Below are 21,763 nucleotides of genomic sequence, written 5' to 3' on the forward strand. Positions count from 1 at the left end.
AAAAAATTGGAGTAGCAAATAGGATAATGTTTCTTTACTGCTCTAACAGTATACTGTCTCCCATTCTGAACAGCATGCTTGACAGCCCAAATCGTCTTGACGAGGAACACAGGCTGATTGCCAGATATGCAGCGAGACTGGCAGCAGAGACATCCTCATCTGTAAGTTTTCATTAAGAGTCTTTAATGATTCTTAAGCACATTTTGTCAGAACAGGGCAGCTGCTGAACTTTTTCCTTCTATTTCAGAGTTAGAGGCTATTTCATTGTAATTCTGGTTTTCATTATAAAGTTTTATCTGTTAGTTTATTGTTGGCTTAGTAGGAGTTTTAAGGTATCTTGGTAAAAATTCCCATTTTATATATAATAAAATAAAGACTTCATGCTTAGTACCTGTTTCATTCAGTTAATGAGCATTTATTAAGCACCTTCTGTGTGTTATAAAACAAACCGAATGGATTTCAAGATCCTATTTAGCTCTAATTCTATGATTCTGTGAGGAAGGTCACTCAGTGACTCAGCTGCAGATTCAAATTAAAGCCAAAAGCTTATTATTGTTCTTTCACACCCATCCCTCATCTACTATTTGGACGTGCCCAAAAACAAAAAGAAAACAAAACACTTGTAGGAAGGACCTTGTTTTCTCTACTTGTAGGTTCAAGTAAGACTTGAAAAACTGATTCGACATCTTTCCAGCAAAAACAATTCAAATCAGTTTGTCACTTTATTCAGAATGTAAATGTCTGAAATGGAATAAACCATGCCTTTGGGTTGTTGGGAAGTACAGAACATCTCCATTTTTTTTCATTATTCTCAGACCTCACAACTGTCAGAGTCCTAACTACACAGCATTCTCATTAATGAACTTGGATGAGAGCAGTATAATGGCCCAAAGCATTAACCCTGGCACTTGTTCACAGTTTGGTGTGTTGACCATGGTCCTATCAGATTCCCATGACTAAGGGGAATTACAGGCTCAAAAGGTACTTGATTTTTTTTCCCAAAAATAAGACTCAATAGACTAGAGATAGCATTGAAGTGTGTAAAACATCAAATAGCATGAATAAGGTCAACCTCATTACAGTCTTCCAGCACAGCACATCTCAGAAGAAAAAGGAGCATGAATGAAAATTAAATCAAAAGGAATTCAGCACTGAGTGTCAGGAAGACCATTTCTGCTAGATGACTAATGCTCAATGGGGTCAATTGGAAGGGCAAACTCATACAAGCCCTTTAGCAAAACCCTTTGTCCTGTTACTTTTCTAGTTCATATCAATCCATGTGTTGGTTTTGCTATAACTGACCTTCTCAAAGGGAGGGCGTAGAAGGAAGAATTGGCTCATTTCCAACCCTTACTCTCGGACACCCATTGCCAGCCCCTAACACCCCAGCACATTCTATTTCCCTGACTCCTCAGTGACGATAATTTGTGGTACTTACTCACATCATAGTCATAGTGGGTCAGCTGCAGAGAAAATTTCACCCCACCCTCCAGCCCTGCTACATGAGTCCAGGTGCTTTGTAAATTCCCCAGCAACCCTAGTAGCTGAATAGATGAAAAGACCGACAGAGGCAAATTTTGGCTTGATGACAGGAAAAAAGTACTTCCTAACAATTAGAACTGCCCAAAATTGGAACAGTCTTCTTCAAGAGGTAGTGAATTCCCTTCTCCTTGGAGCAGAGGCTTGGTAACCACTTGTTTATGTTCTAATAGGATTTCCTTTCAGGTAGAGCTTGGACAAAAATGGCATCTGAGGTGCCTTCCAAGTGTCAAATTCTGTGATTCAGTAAGAGATCATAGATTAAAAAGAAACATAGTGTTAGATGGTAATTTAGCTCACTTACTTGGGTATATTTTCTTTCCTTTGGAAGGATCAGATTTAAATCTTCCCAGGCTATGTTTTTAACCTTCCCTCTCCACGATTCTTGTCTATGACAGAGCCTTAAGGAAAAGTCTGAGGGTTTTGCCTCAATAAGAACAGAAAATTATAGCTCAAGTATCCAGCAATAAAATTAGTCAATTCAGGGAAGATTTTAGTATAATTTTTTGGCATTATTTCAGTCAAGAATGGGAACCTCTGTCTCATGAACCAGATCTAGCTTTTGAATACATCTTTGTCTAACCCATAAAACAATAGGAAAGATGTGAAACCCATATTTGTTTATAGTTACAAAGATGCAGTAAGGTTTAAAATTGCATAGAAATATTATTCTAGATGACTCACAAGATAGAGACATTGCCCCTATCTTCCTCTGTGTATTTCTTACTCTCTTAGTGTGTATGTCTTTAGCCTTTGTACACACATGTGCAAAAGAAAGAAGGACAAGGAGTTGGGGGGGGGGGGAGACAGAGACGTAGAGATAGACTGATTTTCTGTCTCTCTGGATATAGATTGTCTCTCTGTGTATTGTCTCATTTTGGATTTGTTTTGCTCTGTTTTTGTCTCTCCTTACGCATTTCTCGTTCTTTGTGTTTGTAGACACCTGTTTTGCTTTCTTTCTCTTTCCCTCTCTTCATTTTCTGTACTCTCCCATTTCTATCTTTTTAACTTGAATTTAATATAAAACTGCAGCATTTTTTTTTTACCATTTATCCTTAGAGAATGCTCTGGGCCAGTGATCCCAAACTCCATTAGAAATAAAGGGGCAGACAGGTGGCTCAGCAAGTAAGAGCACCGGTTCCAGTGTCAGGATGACCTGGGAATCAAATCTGGGCTCAGATACTTAGCACCACACTCAGAAATAACTGGCCGTGTAACCTTGAGCAAGTTACTTAACCCCGATTGCTTAAAAAAAAAAAAGAAATAAAGGGCCCTAATCCATATATAAGTATCCCTTAGGGCCACATATTGACAGGTTTAAAATGTGATATCTATGTTTTATCATATTTTTATTAGTTTTGTTAAACATTTCCCAATGACATTTTAACCTGATTCAGGCCACACTTGAGAGTGCTGTAGGACACAGGGTGGTGTGTTTGACGCCGCAGCTCTAAGCAATAGAAGATTATATTTTTGGAGAAGCCCTTCCCAGACCCTTTTAATCTTAATGTACTCCTTCTGAGATACCATTCATCCTGACAGTGCCTCATTTGGACATAGTTGTTGGTATGTTGTCTCTCCTAAGATTGTGAGCTCCTATAGCAGGAGCCGTGTTTTGGTCACTTTTTTTTTATGTCTCCAATGTTTAACAAGGTGCCTGGCACATGTGAATACTTAATAAATGCTTGTTGACTTGATTTAACTGGCGTGGCCTTTATATTGGAAGATAGCAACCATATCAAAGTTGTCTTTTTTCCAGGCTGATCTTTCTTGATAGAGAACATTTCCTCATTTTGAACTCTCTGTACTAATAACATCACAGGCCTAGCTTCTGTCCCTTCCACAATTTATTAGTCTTCTTTTCCCCATTCTTAAATTTCACATATCTATTATATAGATATGTATAGATACATACAGATATATACACACATACTTATATGTATAGATGCTTTCTATATATCTCCCTTTTTAAGGAAAATGTAAAAAGGTGTTTTTATTTATATGGTCATCAGTTGATATTACTTTTCTGCTTCACAGGACTCTGAGGGTAACCAAAGTTCCCCATACCTGATATAAAGAAAATAGCTGACTGATTATATTTTTCACTTTTCAATTCTTGTTTTCATATGGTATAACTTATTTAATGAGTTTATCAGGGACAACTTAACCAAATTATCTGGCCAACTCATTTCCCTAACTAATACTAGAAGTTATAAAGCAGAAATCAAGTATTGAAAACCAAGACTGGCTTAGATGGAGAAAGTTCTGCAAATAGAACCTTCACAGGAAGAATACTGTTATGTATTCAGTGGAATACATAACAAAAATAATTTAAAATAACATACTAACATTACAATTTAAGATCTGTGAAGTTTTTTCCTTAAAATGTTTTCCTTTTTAAAAAAAATTTGCATCCCCACATCATACCTATCAGATTGGCTAACATGACAAAACAGAAAAATGATAAATGCTGGAAAAGATGTGAGAAAATTGGAACACTAATTCATTGTTGGTGGAGTTGTGAACTGCTTAGACTATTCTGGAGAGCAATTTGGAACTATCCCCAAAAGGCGATAAAAATGTATATATCCCTTGACCCAGCAACACCACATCCCAAAGAGATCATAAAAATGGGAAAAGGATTCAAATGTACAAAAATATTTACAGCAGCTCTTTTTGTGGTGACCAAGAACTGGATATTGAGGGGATGCCTATCAGTTAGGGAATGGCTGACCAAGTTGTAGTATATGAATGTAAGGAATGCTATGGTGATTTAAAAAATGATGACCAGGCAGACTTCAGAAAAACCTGAAAAGACTTATATGAACTGATGCTGAGTGAAGTGAGCAGAAACAGGAGAGCATTGTACACAGTAACAGCCACACTGTACAATAACTGACTTTTATAAACTTAGCCTTTCTAAGCAATGCAAGGACCTAAAACAATTCCAAAGGACTGATGATAGAAAATGCCATCCACATCCAGAAAAAAGAACTGTGGCATCTAATTGCAGAGAGAAGCAGACTATTTTCTTTTTTTGTTTTGTTTTGTTTCTTTCTCATAGTTCCTCCCATTCATTCTAATTGTTTGATACAACAGGACAAATGTGAAAAATATGTTTAATAGGAATGTATATGTAGAGCCTATATCAGATTGCATGCCATCTTGGGGAGAGAGAGAAAATTTAAAACTTAAGGAAGTGAATGTTAAAAACTAAAAGTAAATAAATTAACTTTTAAAAAAATTGCATCCTCAACACCCAGCACATTTTCTGACAAGCATATAGTAGATATTTAATAAATACTTAATTGATTGAATACTGTTTGGTAGATGGCATAATTATTATAACCTCACTTTATAGATGAAAAAAAATGAGGCTTAAAAAGAGAAAATGACTTGTCCATGATCACATAGCTACTATTAGAAGCGGCTATTGTTTAAACCCAAGTCTAGTACTTAAATACAACTAAAGAATAAAGACCTGAGTTCAAATCCAGGCTCAGACACTTAGCACAAAAACTAGCCATGTGACCTTGGGCAAGTCAATTGCCCTACCTTCCCCCCTCCAAAAAACAAAACAATAAAAGTAATAACAACAATACCATTTATAAATGGTATTTAAATAATACCATAAATAAATTAATATTTTAATTTATTAATAAATAAATATATTATAAAATATATAATATTGTTGATTTTTATATTTTATATTATTGGTTATATTATATAATATAAATATAAAATATATAATAATAATATAAATAATAAATTGGGCTTTAAAGTTTATAAAGCCTTTATATATGTTATTTCATCCTTACAACAGCCCTATGTGGTAAATACTGTTATTACCTTCATTTTACAAATGAGTAAACTGAGGCTGGAAGAGGTTAAGTGACTTGCCCAGAATCACTTACTTAGTAAGTATCTAAGGCAGGATTCTAACTTGTGTTTCTGACTCTGTCTGACATTGTATCAACTCTAACCCCCCAATGTCAATAAGTATCTAACACTTGTCTCCAAGTCCAATGCTCTCCGACTATATCAGCCTCTTTTTTGGTGGTGGTGGGGGGGCCGGAGATAGGGGGAGGCAATAAATTATAGTTTAATTTTATTGATTTTATCTTTTGGTTTTCATAAAAAGTACATATTTTCCATACATCTCAGCATAACTTGACAAATGCATTTTATTGAGACTCCTCAGGAGTGATGGACACAGTTTTGTACTCCTTAATATTAAATATTTCATATCATCTCTTTCACAGCAGCCTAGTCAGCAAAGGGGTGCTTCTGATATCTCTTTCACCATTGATGCAAATAAACAACAAAGGCAGCTGATTGCAGAACTTGAAAACAAGAACAGGTAAGAGTTTTTAAGGCAGATTGGCATTTTGTTCATAGTGAATCATCATTCAATTGGATTGTATTTTATTTAAAACCTTTACCTCTCTTCTGTGAGTTATCACCTTAAGAGAAGAGGAAATGTTCCTTATTGTCAATGAAGGTTGTTTGCTGACTTGTGAAAAGCTAGTCTTAGGAAGTTATGGCATAAAGCTTTGCTTTTATATGAATTTTCCAAACATTTTATTCTTAATATTTAATGAATCTTTTTAGTGTTTAGTCAGATCATGATCTTTAGTCACTCAGTTTTGCCTTGTTTTCTCAATCCATCAAATTTGTCCTGGTCTGAATTCTAACTTTCTTTCCAACCTGGTCTCAACTCAGTGACATTTCTGTTCTGGTTAGTTTTTTTTTTTTTTCTCTCCCTCCCACCTCCTTTTGCCCATTAAAAAAAAGAAAGAAAGAAATACAAAACCGTTATTACAAATCTATAATCAAGGAAAGGGCATCTTAAGGGATTCAGTGGATAGAGTGCTGGGCCTGAAATAACATCCTGAGTTCAAATGTCGCCTCAGACACTTATTAAGCTTTGTAACAGTGGGCAAGTCCCTTAACCTTCCTAAGCCGCAATTTCCTCAATTATAAAATGAAAGGGTTGACCTAGATGAATTCTTGTCCCTTCCAATTCTAGATCAATGATCCTTTAATATGAGTGATATCATATTACTTGCCTTCTCAATGGGTGGGGGAGAGACTGGAGGGAGACAGAACTCAGAACTCAAAATTTTTTTAAAATAAATGTTAAAAATAAAGAGATAAATAAAAAATTCTTGGAACAAATAATCTTATAATCTCTCCTTTTCATTTTTTCCATTTGGGAGTTTATAAAGGTAATTGAACATTTTCTCTTGTCTTTTTTGATCTTATCCTCTCCCAAAGTTCCACAACAGAACTCTATCAACAACATTGTAGGCACTCACTAAGAGGTTGATTGATTGTTTGATTAAACTTGGCTAACTTTTATGTCATATCTTAGCAGTGGCTTTCTTGGTGAAGTCACCACAAAGTGAATAGAGAAAATGGAATTCAGTAGTCAATTTCAGCAACCAAAAGATAAGAGGGACACCATGTAGTGTGAATATCCTGATAAGAATCATGTGGTTTGACAGTTTTATGTTCATTTGGCTAATTTCATAGAGAAGGAAATAAAAGCCATTAGAAATGCTTGAATTGTATTTGATATACTATTTGATTCATATTCTCTGTAAATATTTTTAAACTATTATCAGCTTGATCTAAGATCTTTAGTCACACCCTGTCCCTTCCATATTTTATCTTAACATTTCTTTAAAATAATTTTTCTGATTCCTTCAGTGTATTTACTGTCTATTTTGTTGTGACTTGAATAAATGTTAGTATTGTCTCTGATTTGGTTCATGGTGTTACAGGTATGTTTTCCTTCTAACATTTTGGCATTAGCTCATTTTTTTAGTCCTTTGTTATACAAATAGAAATACACACACACCAAACATGAAGTCTTTTTTTGAGACTTTTTTTCCTTTTCTTATTTCTTTGAATCATTTCTATTTTTGAAAGCAATAACAAGCATTTGCTATTTCTTGTAACCTCTCACTTTTGTCTTCTTGGAAGTGATGAAAGTTTTATGTTTTGGTTTAATTTTACTTTAATTTTTAAAATGTATAAAATATACAAATCCAGGCCTTACTCAATCCTTTAGCAATGATTTTTAATACTACATATATGTTATTTTACCTCATTTAATCTCTTGCAAGAATAGAACTAAAATCACTTAGCTGAATGGACCACATGCTTTTGCTACTGCATCAAAGCAAAAGTACCCTTATATACATTGCTTCTCCTACGTATTTGTCCCAGTCTAAAGTGAGACTGGTAAGGGTTTATGAAGATCTCTTCTGGTCTACAGGTTTTGAATTACAAATTCTGAGAAGTTAATAGGCTCATGAGATAATAAGTTTAAATCCAGAAGAGACCTTAGAGGCCTTCTGTTCTAATTCCTTCATTTTACAGATAAGGAATCTGAGCCCCAAAGAAGTGACTTGCCTGAGGTTATAAAAGTACTAAGTATCAAAACTAGGAATTCAGTCTGGGTCCAAATTCAGATCTCTGCATTTTTTCTCTAAAGTCAATTAACAACCACTTATTAAGTGCCCATTATCTGTCCAGTGCTGTACTGAATCAAATGCATATAATTATTTTAATGATTTAAAAAAAAAGTTTTCTGAAAGAATGCATTTCAGCTCTTCAATATAGACTCTCATCATTAAATGTTCTTTGGTGAGTGTGGGATTAGCTTCATAATGTGAGAATAGGACTGTATGACCACAGGAATTTTTCTTGCTTCTGGAGAGAGATAGCCACAACAAAATTAGAATATAAGAACAATTTAGTTATACATGGTAACCCTCAATTTACATAGCATTGGGAACAAGAATTTTACAAGGGAGAAGAAGGGCTGTGAGGAATTTAGCAGTAAATAACTGACCAAATAGAATTTCCCCATTTTTTCTTGATGGTACCACAATCTTCCCAGTCACCCAGGCTCAAACCTCAAACTCATCTTTTCCTTCCCACTCACTCATCCACACAGTCAGTCATTTGCCAGGGTGTCTTCATTCTATATTCAAAATCTATCTCCCATCTGTCCCTCTTCTTCAATAACAACTGATTTTTCTGTAGCCCTTTAGTGTTTGAAAGGCACTTCACAATGCATGAGCTCCATTCAGGTTTTAAAACAATACCATGAGATAGAGATTTTTAGAATTTGAGAAATGGAAGGTCCTCCAGTAGTCATCTAATCTACCCCATACATGAACTTAACATGCCTGATAAGTAAGAAACTACTTGAATATCTCCAAAGAGGGGGAGCCCACCACCTCTTAGATAGACCATTCCACTTTGTTTTTTGTTTCCCCTTCCCTCATCCATTAAGAAGGCAAGAAATGCAAAGTCCATTACAGATATGAAGGCATGCAAAACAAATTTCCACATTAGTCCTGTCCTGAAAAAAAAAGAGAAACAAAAAATACATGTCAATAAGCATACTGAGTCAATCAATTCTTTATCTAGACATGGATAACATTTTTCATTATGGGTTCTTTGGAATTGTGTTGGGTCATTGTGTTTTTCAGTTATTAAGTCTTTCACAGTTGATTACAATTACAATAGTGCTATTATTGACTAAATCGTTTCTCTGTTCTACTCACTTCACTTTGCATCAGTTCATATAAGTCTCCCCAGGTTTCTCTGAAAGCATCCCTTCATCATTTCATACAGCACAATAGCATTCCATCACAATCATATATCATTCAGTCATTCTCTGGTTGATGGCCATCCCTTCAATTTCCAATTCTTTGTGCCACAAATAGCTGCCATAAATATTTTTGTACATGTGAATCCTTTTCCTCAATCTTTGATCTCTTTGGGCTGTTAGACCTAGTAATAGAATTTCTGGGTATGCACAGTTCAATAGGTTTTTAGCTCATTTCGCTTTAAGACAAAGCAGCTAGGCGGCTAAGAGGCTAATCTTCCTGAGTTCAAATCTGGCCTCAGACACTTACTGTGTGACCCTAGGCAAGTCACTTAACCCTTTTTGCCTCAGTTTCCTCATCTGTAAAATGAGCTGGAGCTAGAGAAAATCTCAGTGCTCTAGCCTGTCAAGATTATTTTGGATCGTGACTCTGTCATCCAGTATATTCATTAGCACTCCTAGCTTTGTGTTACATGCAGATGTGATGAGCCTGCCATCTATGCAAACATTTTCCAAGTCATTGTTATAAAAATATTCAACAGTACAGGGCCAAGCATAGATCCTTGGGATTCTCTGCTGGAGTCTTCCTGCCATGTAAACTATGTAAACTAACTAAAATGCATTCCAGGAAATGAGGTTAATCTATCATTACCTGTTCTCAATGAATCCATGTTGGCTATTTTTAATCATCACTTTTCATTCTGGTTGTTCATCAGTCTCTTTAAGGATCAGCTCTAGACTTTTTCCAGGAAAGTGTTTGTAAAATGTTTAGCACAGGAGCAGCTAGGTAGCACTGTGGATAGAGAGCCAGCCCTGTTGTCAGGAAGATCTGAGTTCAAATCCAACATCAAATACTTACTAGCTGTGTGACCCTGGGCAAGTCACCTAACCCTGTTTGCCTCCATTCCTCATCTGTAAAATGAGCTGGAGGAGGAAATGGCAAACCACTCTGGTATCTTCACCAAAAAAACTCCCAAAATGGGTCACAAAGAGTTGGACATGTCTGAAAATGACTAAACAACAACAAAACACTATCTCCACATCTCCTCCTTTTGAAATCTTTCTCTTATTGGATCAAATTTTCCATGATTGGAGTGCCCCAATAACTGACAAAATTAATTATTTTTTAGTATTCTAATATCAAATATCATTAAAAATGGGGAGGGGGATCCCCACTACTACCACCACCACCACTGCCGGTCTATAAGCTTTTCTGTGAGGTTTTTAATGTAAGTATTTTTCTTTTTTTCCCCTCTTACTGTTCTTCTTTTACTTTATTTAGTACCACTGTTGCCAGTTTGAAGGGATAAAGGGAAGCTGGGCTTGGTCATGACTGTCCATTCCCCTATCTAGGGGGTGTTGGTAATTCTCTGTGTAGACAATAAGGTGGAGGGCTTTTGTAGTAAATAGAGGTAGCGTTCCTTAACTCACATCTTTGTGACTATGTACAGCATGTATGCCTAAGGATGGTCCCGTTAAAGTTTACATTAAAGTTTTAAGGCTCCACTGTTTCTCTCTTTGGGGTCTGAGTCTTTGTGGGGATGCTTCTTAGTTGTATAATTACAGCTATGGAGTCCTAGGAGCATTGGATTGTGGGAATATAATGAGACTTGGTGACCAGAGAATTGGATTTGAATCTGAAAATATGCAGGACTATGGGCAAGTAACCTGATCTCTGCAGACTTCAGTGACCTCATCTGTAAAATGTGAATTACAATACATGGGCCAACTACTTTACAAGGATGTTCTGGGGAAAGCACATTGTAAATCAAAAAGCATCGACAATTTTGACTATTACCAATAAAGTTCCATAGGTGGAAAAGAACTGAGAGATCCAACCCCCTTATTTTACAGAATAGGAAACATGCTCAGAGAGGGGAGGTGGCTTAATGAAAATTAGTCTTCTCATTACCCTGTATATTCTAGAGGCAGTCTTTCCAACTGAGTTCCACTTCCACAGCTTTGGCAATCCATCTTCTATTCGTTGTAATTTGTTTGCTCTGAGTGACTTTATTTTCTTCATTTGACTACATGGGCAGTTGACCAAGAGGAGGTGCCTTTCCTGGAGGATGAGGGATCTTGTGACCCCATTTAATGGCTCTTGACAGGCTGCAGGAGCCATTTCCTTTCCACCGTTCATGCCTCCTTTATGGTCTGTCTAATGTCCACCTAAATGTAATAATAGCCAATGCACCAACATCAATAATGGGCTGTGCTGCCTCAGTCCCTAACAAAGGTCACACCAATAGCACTCTTGTGTCATTGTGTCATTGATTCAATGATAGCTCATCCTTTTAAAAGCACTTCCCTGAAAAAAGGCTGCCCCATTCAGCTCCATTGTTAGGTTGGTTCAGCTCCATCTGTAGAATAAAAAATGGGACTTTGCCTAATTGAAGATTTTAAGGACCTCTGATCTTTTGGCTATTAGATAAATTCAGGGCAAATAATTTCACTTGGGGTTAGAGTAAGAGGTTATCTAATTCTACAAGATGAACATCATTTATCTTTATTTTCCCTCAAAGAATCTCTTCAGTTTGGATCTTTGTCCATGCTGCCTGGTTCCACAGCATGGTGTTGAATAACCAAGAGACACATTTTTATGTCTTAAGAAAAATGTCTCTTAATCAATCCACTTTTTAAAACTAAGTCCAACACCTTACTGTAAGATTTTACTTGCACAAGAATTTAAGCCCTAATGGTAGTAACAGGCCCAGTGATTTACAATGCCCAAAAACAAAATATCATGAAGACTTAGACATATTTCAAATAGAGTTATATCTATCTCCTCATTTCTCCAAAAACATGTCAACTATATGTAGCAAAAAGACTGATATAACATGATTAACATGTATGGAAGGAAGACTCTGGGCCCAAATTCCAATGTTCAAAATGAGAAAGAGGGAATGAACCTACATGGGAAGACAAGGGAGTACACATAAGATTGTATTTTTTTTTTTCATCCATGCATGTATTTTAAATGCCAGAGGACTCCATTATTCATGTCAGGTAGGTATTCATGCTAGGTCAAGTCAAATTATGTTGCACGTGTTGCAATTTCAGTAACACAGATGTGGACAAATAAATATTCAAAAGGGAGGAAAACACAATTTTCAAACCTTTTGCCTCGGGTGTGCCTTGGCCCGTCCCAGACAATAGCCACGAGCCTTTCTACTGTGAGTTTGAGTTGCCCTGATCTTAGCTGTCAAAGCGAGCTAACCCATGGTTTCTGACTTTATCTTTCTCTCCTAAGAGAAATCTTACAGGAAATCCAGAGGCTTCGGCTGGAGCACGAACAGGCTTCTCAGCCCACTCCCGAGAAGGCCCAGCAGAACCCTACTCTCCTGGCAGAACTGCGTCTCCTCAGGTAAATGGGGAACCTCACCAATATGGGGGGAGACATTTTTCTGGCTTCTCTAATTGAGGTAGGTATTCTGTGTACCTACTGAGTGAAAGTAAATGAGTCTTAGCTCACAACTCAGTTATGTTTTTGTTTAATTTACTCTGTAATTAGAAGCATCACACACCTGGATTGTCAAATTTTTTTTTCATATTCTTTCATTTATGGATAATATTAAGAAAATGAAAAATGATGTTCCTTCTATGCTCCTCTACTGAAAAAAAAATCTAATTCTCTACTTGTTCCACTTAGCTGGGCTACTACATTTTCTTTCATTTATAGTTTTTGTAATGCAAAATAGAATTATAAAACCAAAAACATTTTTCCCACAACTTTTTTTCCGGAAAAAAAAAAATGTATTCATCACATGGTGTTGCCCATCCCCCATTCCTGCAAGAGTAGGGAGATGACCAGTTTGTGTCGGATATAATCTGATTAATAAGTGAAAGAATATCAATATACCTACAAGAATAGAGCAAGTTACTCCAAACACAATGTCCCAATGCAGGAATCGTTGCTAAGTCCATTCAAAGAACAAAACCAAAAATCTAGAAGATGTCATATAGGGTGTGGGAGGGAAAATTGTACTGTATTTGGCTGGAACACATGTCCTGAATTTGGGATCCGTAGACATCATAAGGAGCAGAGTTAAGAAAACAACATAGAGGAAAGATTATGTCATTCCCTGCCTCAAGAAGTTTCCATGGCTCTCTATTACCTCTAGAATTAAATTAAAATTCCTCTCTTTGGCATTTAAAGACTTTCACAATATGGTTACCGCCTCTTTCTATACTGTTTACTCACTATTCCTTCCCTGTCTGGGAAGTTCTGGTAAGATTAGCCTACTTGTTCCCATTTTCCCTCTGACACCATTCCTTCACCCAGGCTATCCCTCCCTATGCCTAAAATGTTCTCTTCTCCCCTTTACCCCCTGGAAGCCTTAGCCCTCTTCAGATTCAGTGCAACTGCTACCCTACTGCTTCAGAAGGCCCCGGTTGTCAGGGCCATCTCTATGTTGGGCCTACATGTCTGTGAACATTTTGCAGTTTCCACCTCTGCCGAATGTAAGGCCCTTCAGGACAGAAGGAGTCTTATTTTTGTATTTGTGCCAGTAGCACTTAACAGGGTGCCTGGAACATAGTAGACGCTTAATAAAAAGTTGGTGACCTGGGAGGGGGGAAGATCCTGGTTCAAGTCTTGACTCTGATACATATTGACTGTGTGGCCCTGGCCAAGTCACTTAGCCTCTAAATGGCCCAGTCATCCCAGGGATTACAAATTTCCGAGCAGGTGCCAAACTACGTTGGTAGAAGGAGTTTCCTATAGTGATGAAATCAAGAGGTTTGATTTTTCCCCAGCTCTCTTTGCCAGGTATACTTTGCCAGGCATTGGAAATACAGAGAAGAAAAAGTACATAGGCCCTGTCCTGAAGAAGCTTAAATAGTGGAAAGACATGTTAGGAAACAATTTGATAGGTGGCAAAAATGAATAGAACACTGGGCCTGGAGTCAGGAAGAGCTGAGTTCAAATTTGCCCTCAGAAACTTACTAGCTATGTGACCCTGAGTAAGTCACCCAACCTCTGTCTGCCTCAGTCTTCTCATCTGTAAAATGGGGATAATAGCAGCACCTACCTCCGAGGGTTGTCTTAAAGAGAAAATGCAAATATTAGCAAAGCCCTTTACCAACCTTAAAATTCTCTATAAGGGCTAGCTATCATTACATAAAAATAGGTGAAACAAAATAGGCTGAGGTATTCAGGAAAAATATTCAAGGAAAGTAGGGATCATTTATAGGCTTTGACTATGAAGCAACTGTGGTACAAGGACCAGTCAGCTGAGTTAACAGGGATTCCTCACCAGCAACTTGGTGATGATTTTCTCTCTCTCTTTTTTGGGGGCCTAAGAAACTCATTAAAACTTTAACTAAAGCAGAGAAGGGTTGTGAGCCGTATCCATAAGCATAGTGCCTACAGTAATGAAATCATAGATCATTTGAAGCATCGAAGAAAGAATAAAAGGTGTTCATTAAAATCACCATCATGCCCACATTTCATATGGTCTAAGTATGATTAGCAGAATTAAAATTCTGAGCCTCTTCAATTTGTGCAAAAAGATGCCCCTTCAGAATTCATCTCATTTAGATTTACAGGCTTCCCTCAGACCTTTGCAGAAATCACAGAGCAATACTATCTTTCATCAGTCATTTAAAGGACGTTGGTCAGGTTCTAGAAGCCCTCTTCCTAACTTATAAACCCTCCATTTGTGAGATTAATACCAATCATCTATCTCTAAATTGGTTCCTGCCAATGTTTTATGAGATTGCATACGTGTAACCTATATCTGATTGCTTATTGGGCTGGAATTTTGAACTCAAAACTTTATAATAAAAATTTTTTGATTGTTTTAATATGTAATTGGGGAGGAAGTAAAATATATTAAATTTTTTAAAAAATTTAATTGGTCCCTGCTCCCCCCTAATCTTTTTTATACCTTAAATATTGCTGCATTAAGAGCACACATTGAACTATAACCTCAATTCCCAACTTTGAGACCAAGGGTTTTTCCTTAGTGTACTCAAGTCAGTCAATAAACTTTTATTAAATGCCTACTATCTGCCAGGGACTGTGCTAAACACTGGGGATACAAATATGAAAAAGAAAGACAATCCTGTCCTCAAGGAGCTTACAATCTAATGGGGAAACAACACATAAAAGGGAGATGCAAGAGGGTAGGAGGATGGTACCTGGCACAGGGAAACAGGGACAGGATGGGGAAATCTGAAGGAGTGCAGCTCAGTGACAAATGAAGAGATGGCTGGCCTGAGTGCACTCCTTAAATGGAAGTTTGAGGAAATGTTCATCACCCCACCCTCTAGACAATTGCAGTTAATACTCAGCTGTGGGATGCAGATTGGAACAACTGAATTTTAGAATCAGTTCCTGATTGTCAACAATTTCTGAATGCTACCTGGGAGATTTCTGTCCCAGAAGATTATATCTTTAAAATTCTTACGTGTTTTTCCATAACCTCCCCTAGATGAGAGTAAGATGGTCAGATAAAATGCCAATAACATTATTATAAGAATTATTATATTATAAAATTATTATTATTTATTATAAAAATAATTTATTAATTAGCTAGATGTCATTGTCTTCGCAACAAGCACAAATGGGGTCCTTAGTCTCTGGGTTTACAAGCTAAGATACATGATGCTGACATAATCAGGGCCGTTCAGGCAACAACATAAATCAATAAATCAATTTTTGACAGTCAAGTAGTGATTGATATATATATGTCATAATTCTTGGTGACCCTGCAGAGGTGATGGTAAATAGATAGTGGAAAGAAGGTTGGCCTTGGTTTCTAGGTCCTGCCTGTGGCATATACTAGCTCTATAACATGGGTAAGCTTGACCAATCGGTGCCCAAGACAAATCTACAAAACAGTGAATTACAGATGAATTGTTGACTTCTTTTAGTGGAGGTAATTTCCATACTGTATAATTCCTATATCAGTGGTTCTCAAACTTTTTGGTCTCAGAACCCTTTTTATACTCTCAAAAATTATTGTGGACTCCAAAGAGCTTTTATTTATATGGATTATGTCTATTGATATTTACCATATTAGAAATCAAAACATCTAAGTATTATGAAAATAGTTTTGATTTCACAAACCCTTTTAAATTAGTCTCAGGAAATTACTGAGAACTACTGCCTTCTCTATGAATTCACAAGACTAGATTTTTTTTTTAAATCAGATTTCCAAGGTTCTTGGGAATTCATTATAAGCATTTTTAGGTATTAAGGCATCTGCCTTAGGAGATTTTCAGTATAATTCAAATCACCAAAAGTTTACAAAGTGTTTACTGTGTGCAGTCTTGTGCTAAGCCCTAGAAGAGATCCAAATTTTAGGTAAGACACAGTCCCTCGCTTCAGAAGTAGGATTAGACATATAAATATAATTTAAAAAATAACACAAGATAAGTAAATTTTATTTAATGCACTCATCTACAAAATTCTCCGAATGTCCTTTATTTGATAATGTGGTTGGCCACCTGAAGCTTCTCCTTTCTTTATTTCATGACATTAGATAGATATACAAGTCTGCTTCCTGACACTCTGAGCACAAAGTGTTTTGAATCATTTGCATCAGCCTGAAATGAAAAGATACCCTTGATTTTATTGTTGTCATTGTGTGAGGCTCCTAAATTTTTAGGAGTCGTCATTAACTCAGTGGCTCAAGGCAACTCAGACATTAGTAGAGCTAAATAATTTACAACCGAGCCTAGGAAAGCACAGTCCACCTTCATAGCAGCCACCAAGAACATTTGGAGAGCTCTTTGCCTTAAAGAATAAATTATGTCTTTACCTTGGTTTGTCTTATGAACAAGGACTAATGTGAGATGCTCTAGGGGATACCTGCTACACAAGCTGTCGCTGTTGTAGCTAGAAATTTGGAAAGACAGAAGATGCCCAAACTTTACCTCTCTCTGATGTAACAGGAAGTCTTTTCCCTGCTATCACTCAGACCATTGCAATAGCCTGCTGGTAGATCTTCCTGCCTCAAATCTCTCCCTACTCCCTTCCATCCTTCACTCAGCTGTCAAAGTGATCTCCCTAAAACACAGGTCTGACCATATCAGTGAGAGCCAAGAGCTCCCTATCACCTCTAAGCAGCTAAGTGGTATAGCGCATAGAGTGTTGTGTCTAGAATCCAGAAGACCTGAGTTCAAATCCAGTCTCAAACACTTACTAGCTGTGTGAAACTGGGCAATTCACTTTCCCTTCTGTCAACTTCAATTTCCTCAACTGTAAAATGGGGATTATAATATACCTCCCAGGGTTGTTGTGGGAATCAAATGAGATAATATTTGTAAAGCACTTAGCATAATTCCTGTTGCTGTTTCAGTTGAGATTCTCTTGGCAAAAAATACTGGAGTGGGGCAGCCAGGTGGCACAGTGAGTAAGAGCACCAGCCCCAGCGTCGGGAGACCTGGGATCGGTTCCAGCCTCAGATACTCGGCACTCACACAAAAATAACTGGCCATGTAACCTTGAGCAAGTTACTTAACCCCGATTGCTTTAAAAAAAAATTACAGGAGTGGTTTGCCAACCAGATTAAATGACTTGTCTAGAGTCACACAGCTGGTAAATGTCTGAAGCCGAATCTGAACTCAGGAAGATGAGTCTTTCTGACTCCAGGCCTGGCACTCTCTCCACTGAGTACCTGGATGCCAAGTATCTTTACTAAATGAGCCACAAAGTGCCAGCAATAGAAGCAGCAGCAACAGCAAAACCTAACATTCCCTCTGGATATTTCAGAATTTCCCCAATTCCCCACTTTAGAAACAGTATAATAGATGATTCCACCTCCACTGAGATTCAATCTTGGATTGTTTTCCATTTGAATTTTATAGTAAATTAAGTCCTAAATATCTGAAGAATTGGACACTGAAAGACTCTTAAGTGTTTCTCTCTCACTGCCATCCCTGGTACAACATTGTTAGCTCCTCCATTGGACTGTGGGTTCTGAAAGGGCAGGGAATGTCTCTTGCCTCTTTTTGAATCCCCAGTGCTTAGCACAGTACCTGGCACATAGTAGGTGCTTAATAAATATTTATTGACTAACTCAATGAGTATTCTCTCCTTCCTCTCAGAATAGAAATCTTAAGTATGTCTATAGCTACTTCATCATTCCAGTTAACTGCCATACTTGCACATGCCATATAACCCCAAACTGATTAACTGAAAAAACACATGCTGTATACAGATGGTGGCTACTTGGCACACCCAGTGGATAGAGTGCCAGACCTGGAGACAGAAAGACTCATCTTCCCGAGGTCAAATCTGGCCTCTGACACTTACTAGCTGTGTGAATCTGGGCAAGTCACTTAACTCTGCCTCAGTTTCCTCATCTGTAAAATGAGCAGGAGAAGGAATGGCAAACCAGTCTAGTAACTTTGCCAAGAAAACACCAAATAGGGTCATGAAGAGTCAGACACAACAGAACAACAACAACTACATGCTATACACATTTCTTTGTGCTAGATAGTACAGAAATATTAAGAAATAAAAGAAGCCAGGGAGGCTAGACAGTGCAATGAATAGAGAGAGCACTGGCCCTGGAGTCAGGAGGACCTGAGTTCAAATCCGGCCTCAGACACTTAATACACTTAACACTTACTAGCCATGTGACCTTGGGCAAGTCACTTAAACCCAATTGCTCTGCCCTCCCCACTCCAAAAACCAAAAAACAAAAAGAAGCCAGCATTCCTTATTACTTACCTGCTAAATTAATTTCCTAAGCTAGTGAGTATTTGCAAACATATTTCTTTCCATTATCTGCTCTGTTTGAACAATCTCCAAGTAATTCCTATTGTAAGAGACTCTTTCTGTAGTGTCTTACCTTGAGTGGGTTCCAGGTCAGGTAATTAGCCAGCCAGATGATTTTGAATATGTTCCAGGATAGGTAATCCCAATTTTTCCTCCTTACAAAACATGAACAAATAAAAATTTACATTTTTCTTTTTCTTTACTATATGTGTATATGTATTTTACTTGATGGGCTGATTTGGACTAGATGTTCAAATTAGGTTCAAATTCCTACTCTGCTATTTCCTCCCATGTGGCCTTGAAGAACACTTGGCTTCTCTTGGCCAAGTAAATCTTTGTAAAGTTCCCTCCTTTACTTAAAAATAATTTATATATACATATATATTTATTTATATATAACATATTTATGTATGTGTGTATGTATGTATGTATATATGGTCTTGAATGACTGCTTCAGATCTCAATCCTATGCTCGTATAAAAAAGAGGAAATTTAGTGAAAAGTCTACATGATTAAATATTCTTAAGTTTAGTTTAGCCTATGAGATCTTTAAAGGGAGTGATTATTTGTTTGCTTTTGCCTTACATTGTGTCCCCTGTACTGTCATACATAGTAAGCTAGCACCTAAACTGGAGAGCCATGTATCCACTGTATAAAAATGAAATCACTGAAAGATGACCTACTATGTACAATAAATTTTAAGACATACTTTTACAACATTACAATATCTATTCCTTGGAAGAAAACAATACTTCTAGACATTATTCTGTGCAATAAAACCCACTTTTATTTGTAAATTTATGTAAAATTATACAGTAAGAAAGCATAACAACATAAAACATAGTTAAACCATTTTAGAATGAAATTGTAATTTATAGGTAGGAGCACCTATAGATTAGATTGAATCAAGTCACAAAATATTTGAAAAAGAGTGTTCTGTGATTGAGAGGCTGTAATTATAGGCTGAGCTTTAATGGAGAAGAAAAAAAGGTGTTTGGGAAAGGATAAATCAATGCTTTTTCATAATTCTTCGGTTAGCTTTTAAAAGCCTATCTGGAGAGTGCTTCACTGACCTCAGCGTGGTTCAGTTTCACTGCCTCTGCCTTCCTCTTGGTGTGCAAAAGACCAGCAAAATATTGAGCATCATAAATTTAAAACCGCTGGAAATAAAACAGATATCATTATATCCGTCTTGTACAAAGCCTGGAACATTCTGTGCAGTTTTGGATACTGCACCTTTAGGAAGATAGTATGAGCTCCCAAAGGTCTGGAAAAGGGCAGATAAATGATTGTTAAATTCTCCAGCCAAGCAAGGCAAAGGCTATAAAGGAATATGATTAACAGCCATAAAACATCCAGGCTAGGGTTTAATTTTGACTTACCAACTTCTAGAATATCAAAATTAATGGCATCCCCTGAAGCAAAAGATTTTAGGATAATGAAATAAATAATAGCTCACATTTACAAAGTGCCTTCCTTACAACCACCTTAGAGACAGTATAATTGTTGTTATTCCCATTTCATAGATTAGAAAATAGGCTGTGAGGTAAATAACTTGCCCAAGGTCAAATAGCTAGGTACTCTAGTTAGGACTCAAACACACAGTTGAATATGTCCCATCTGCCTCACTAAGCATATGAAAGTACTGTGCTGAGTGAATGACCACTTCTATTTTAGGACTCATTTTTCTGAGACACCTCCACTAGGGACTGAGGGGAGGTGTTTCATCAAGGAAGTAGCCAAGGCTAGCTGGTACATCACACTTTGTGTCTACTGAGATAACTCGCCTGTGTTCAACCCTATCTTCCAATGTAGATTTTACACGTACATTAGGATGTGATAGGAGCAAAAGAGTGATCCAGAAGAAATGCACTAGGAGAATTTGAAAACAAAGAGACTTCTTTTTTTCCTGGTGCATTCAGAATCCTAAGCCTTCTTTTTTATGACAAGTGACTAGCTGTATTATGAAGATGACAAGCAAACTCTGTGGTAGTCACTATCTCGATAGTAAGAAGAACGTATGGATAGTTGAGTGGGGAAAGCATCGCTTCTGATCACAATTGCTTCTTTCTCAGACAACGCAAGGATGAGCTCGAACAGAGGATGTCCGCTCTTCAGGAGAGCCGGAGAGAGCTGATGGTCCAGTTAGAAGGTCTTATGAAGCTACTAAAGGTAAACCATTTTGAATAAAATATTCCGTATAACAGGATTCTGGAATTAGTTTTATAATTAGTTAATTATAAAATTAATTTTAAAAATAAATCATGAGGGTTTTTCTGATTTTTATATTAATGCCCCCTGAATGTTGTTCCTAGCTCAATCAGCTCTCAGCCTCTGGTTAAATCAGGCGGCCAATCAGTAGTATTAATGGAAAGCTCACTTTGTACCAATCTTTCTCATCAGTTTATCTGAGCAAGGTAGGCTACAAAGAATCCAATTAGGCAATGGTCTGAAGTTCCAGTTGTTTTATATCCTTGAAAATAGTGAAATTTAAATACTTTAGAAATACCTTATAATTTGTCCTTTGAAATAATTTACAGTAGTTATCTCCCTAAATACTTACATGCTGAACTTAAGTTACATTTGTCATGATTAAAAATTCAGCAGGACTTTATGTATATAGTTGAGAAACACATAAAATTTCATGAAATAGACTCTAGAGATCTCAGCATTGCAAAGCTCAGACATGACATAGACCCACTCACACCCCACCAGGAACCCCCCTACAAAATCCATAATAAGTAATCATTTAGCAAGCTGCCACTGGTGGAAAACTTGGAAAACTGACTACCTCTCAGGGCAGCCCATTCCACTTTTAGATAGCTTCAATTTTCTGCCGCATTTGATATGTTACATCAATTCAAAAT

The 21,763-nt window shown here is 37.0% G+C and overlaps 1 protein-coding gene and 1 long non-coding RNA gene across 10 annotated transcripts in view; one reads left to right on the forward strand and one right to left on the reverse strand.

The window, feature by feature from the left end:
* DTNA (dystrobrevin alpha) overlaps positions 1 to 21,763 on the forward strand; it is a 492,078-nt gene that overhangs the window by 428,621 nt on the left and 41,694 nt on the right. For all 8 annotated transcript variants that reach the window (XM_069099883.1, XM_069099884.1, XM_069099886.1 and 5 more), the window contains 4 exons: positions 74 to 161; positions 5,802 to 5,899; positions 12,417 to 12,530; positions 20,972 to 21,068. In XM_069099883.1, coding sequence (XP_068955984.1) covers positions 74 to 161; positions 5,802 to 5,899; positions 12,417 to 12,530; positions 20,972 to 21,068 — 397 coding nt within the window. The remainder of the gene's footprint in view (positions 1 to 73; positions 162 to 5,801; positions 5,900 to 12,416; positions 12,531 to 20,971; positions 21,069 to 21,763) is intronic.
* LOC138170506 (uncharacterized) overlaps positions 10,890 to 21,763 on the reverse strand; it is a 71,448-nt gene continuing 60,574 nt past the window's right edge. For both annotated transcript variants that reach the window (XR_011170640.1, XR_011170641.1), the window contains exons 4-6: positions 19,970 to 20,056; positions 18,970 to 19,051; positions 10,890 to 11,335 (exon numbers count right to left, since the gene is read on the reverse strand). This is a non-coding gene — a long non-coding RNA (uncharacterized lncRNA). The remainder of the gene's footprint in view (positions 11,336 to 18,969; positions 19,052 to 19,969; positions 20,057 to 21,763) is intronic.

This window comes from Petaurus breviceps, unplaced genomic scaffold (assembly GCF_028583685.1).
Source record: "Petaurus breviceps papuanus isolate PSGF00001 unplaced genomic scaffold, PetGlider_PUasm1.0 38, whole genome shotgun sequence".
Taxonomy (NCBI): Eukaryota; Metazoa; Chordata; class Mammalia; order Diprotodontia; family Petauridae; genus Petaurus; species Petaurus breviceps.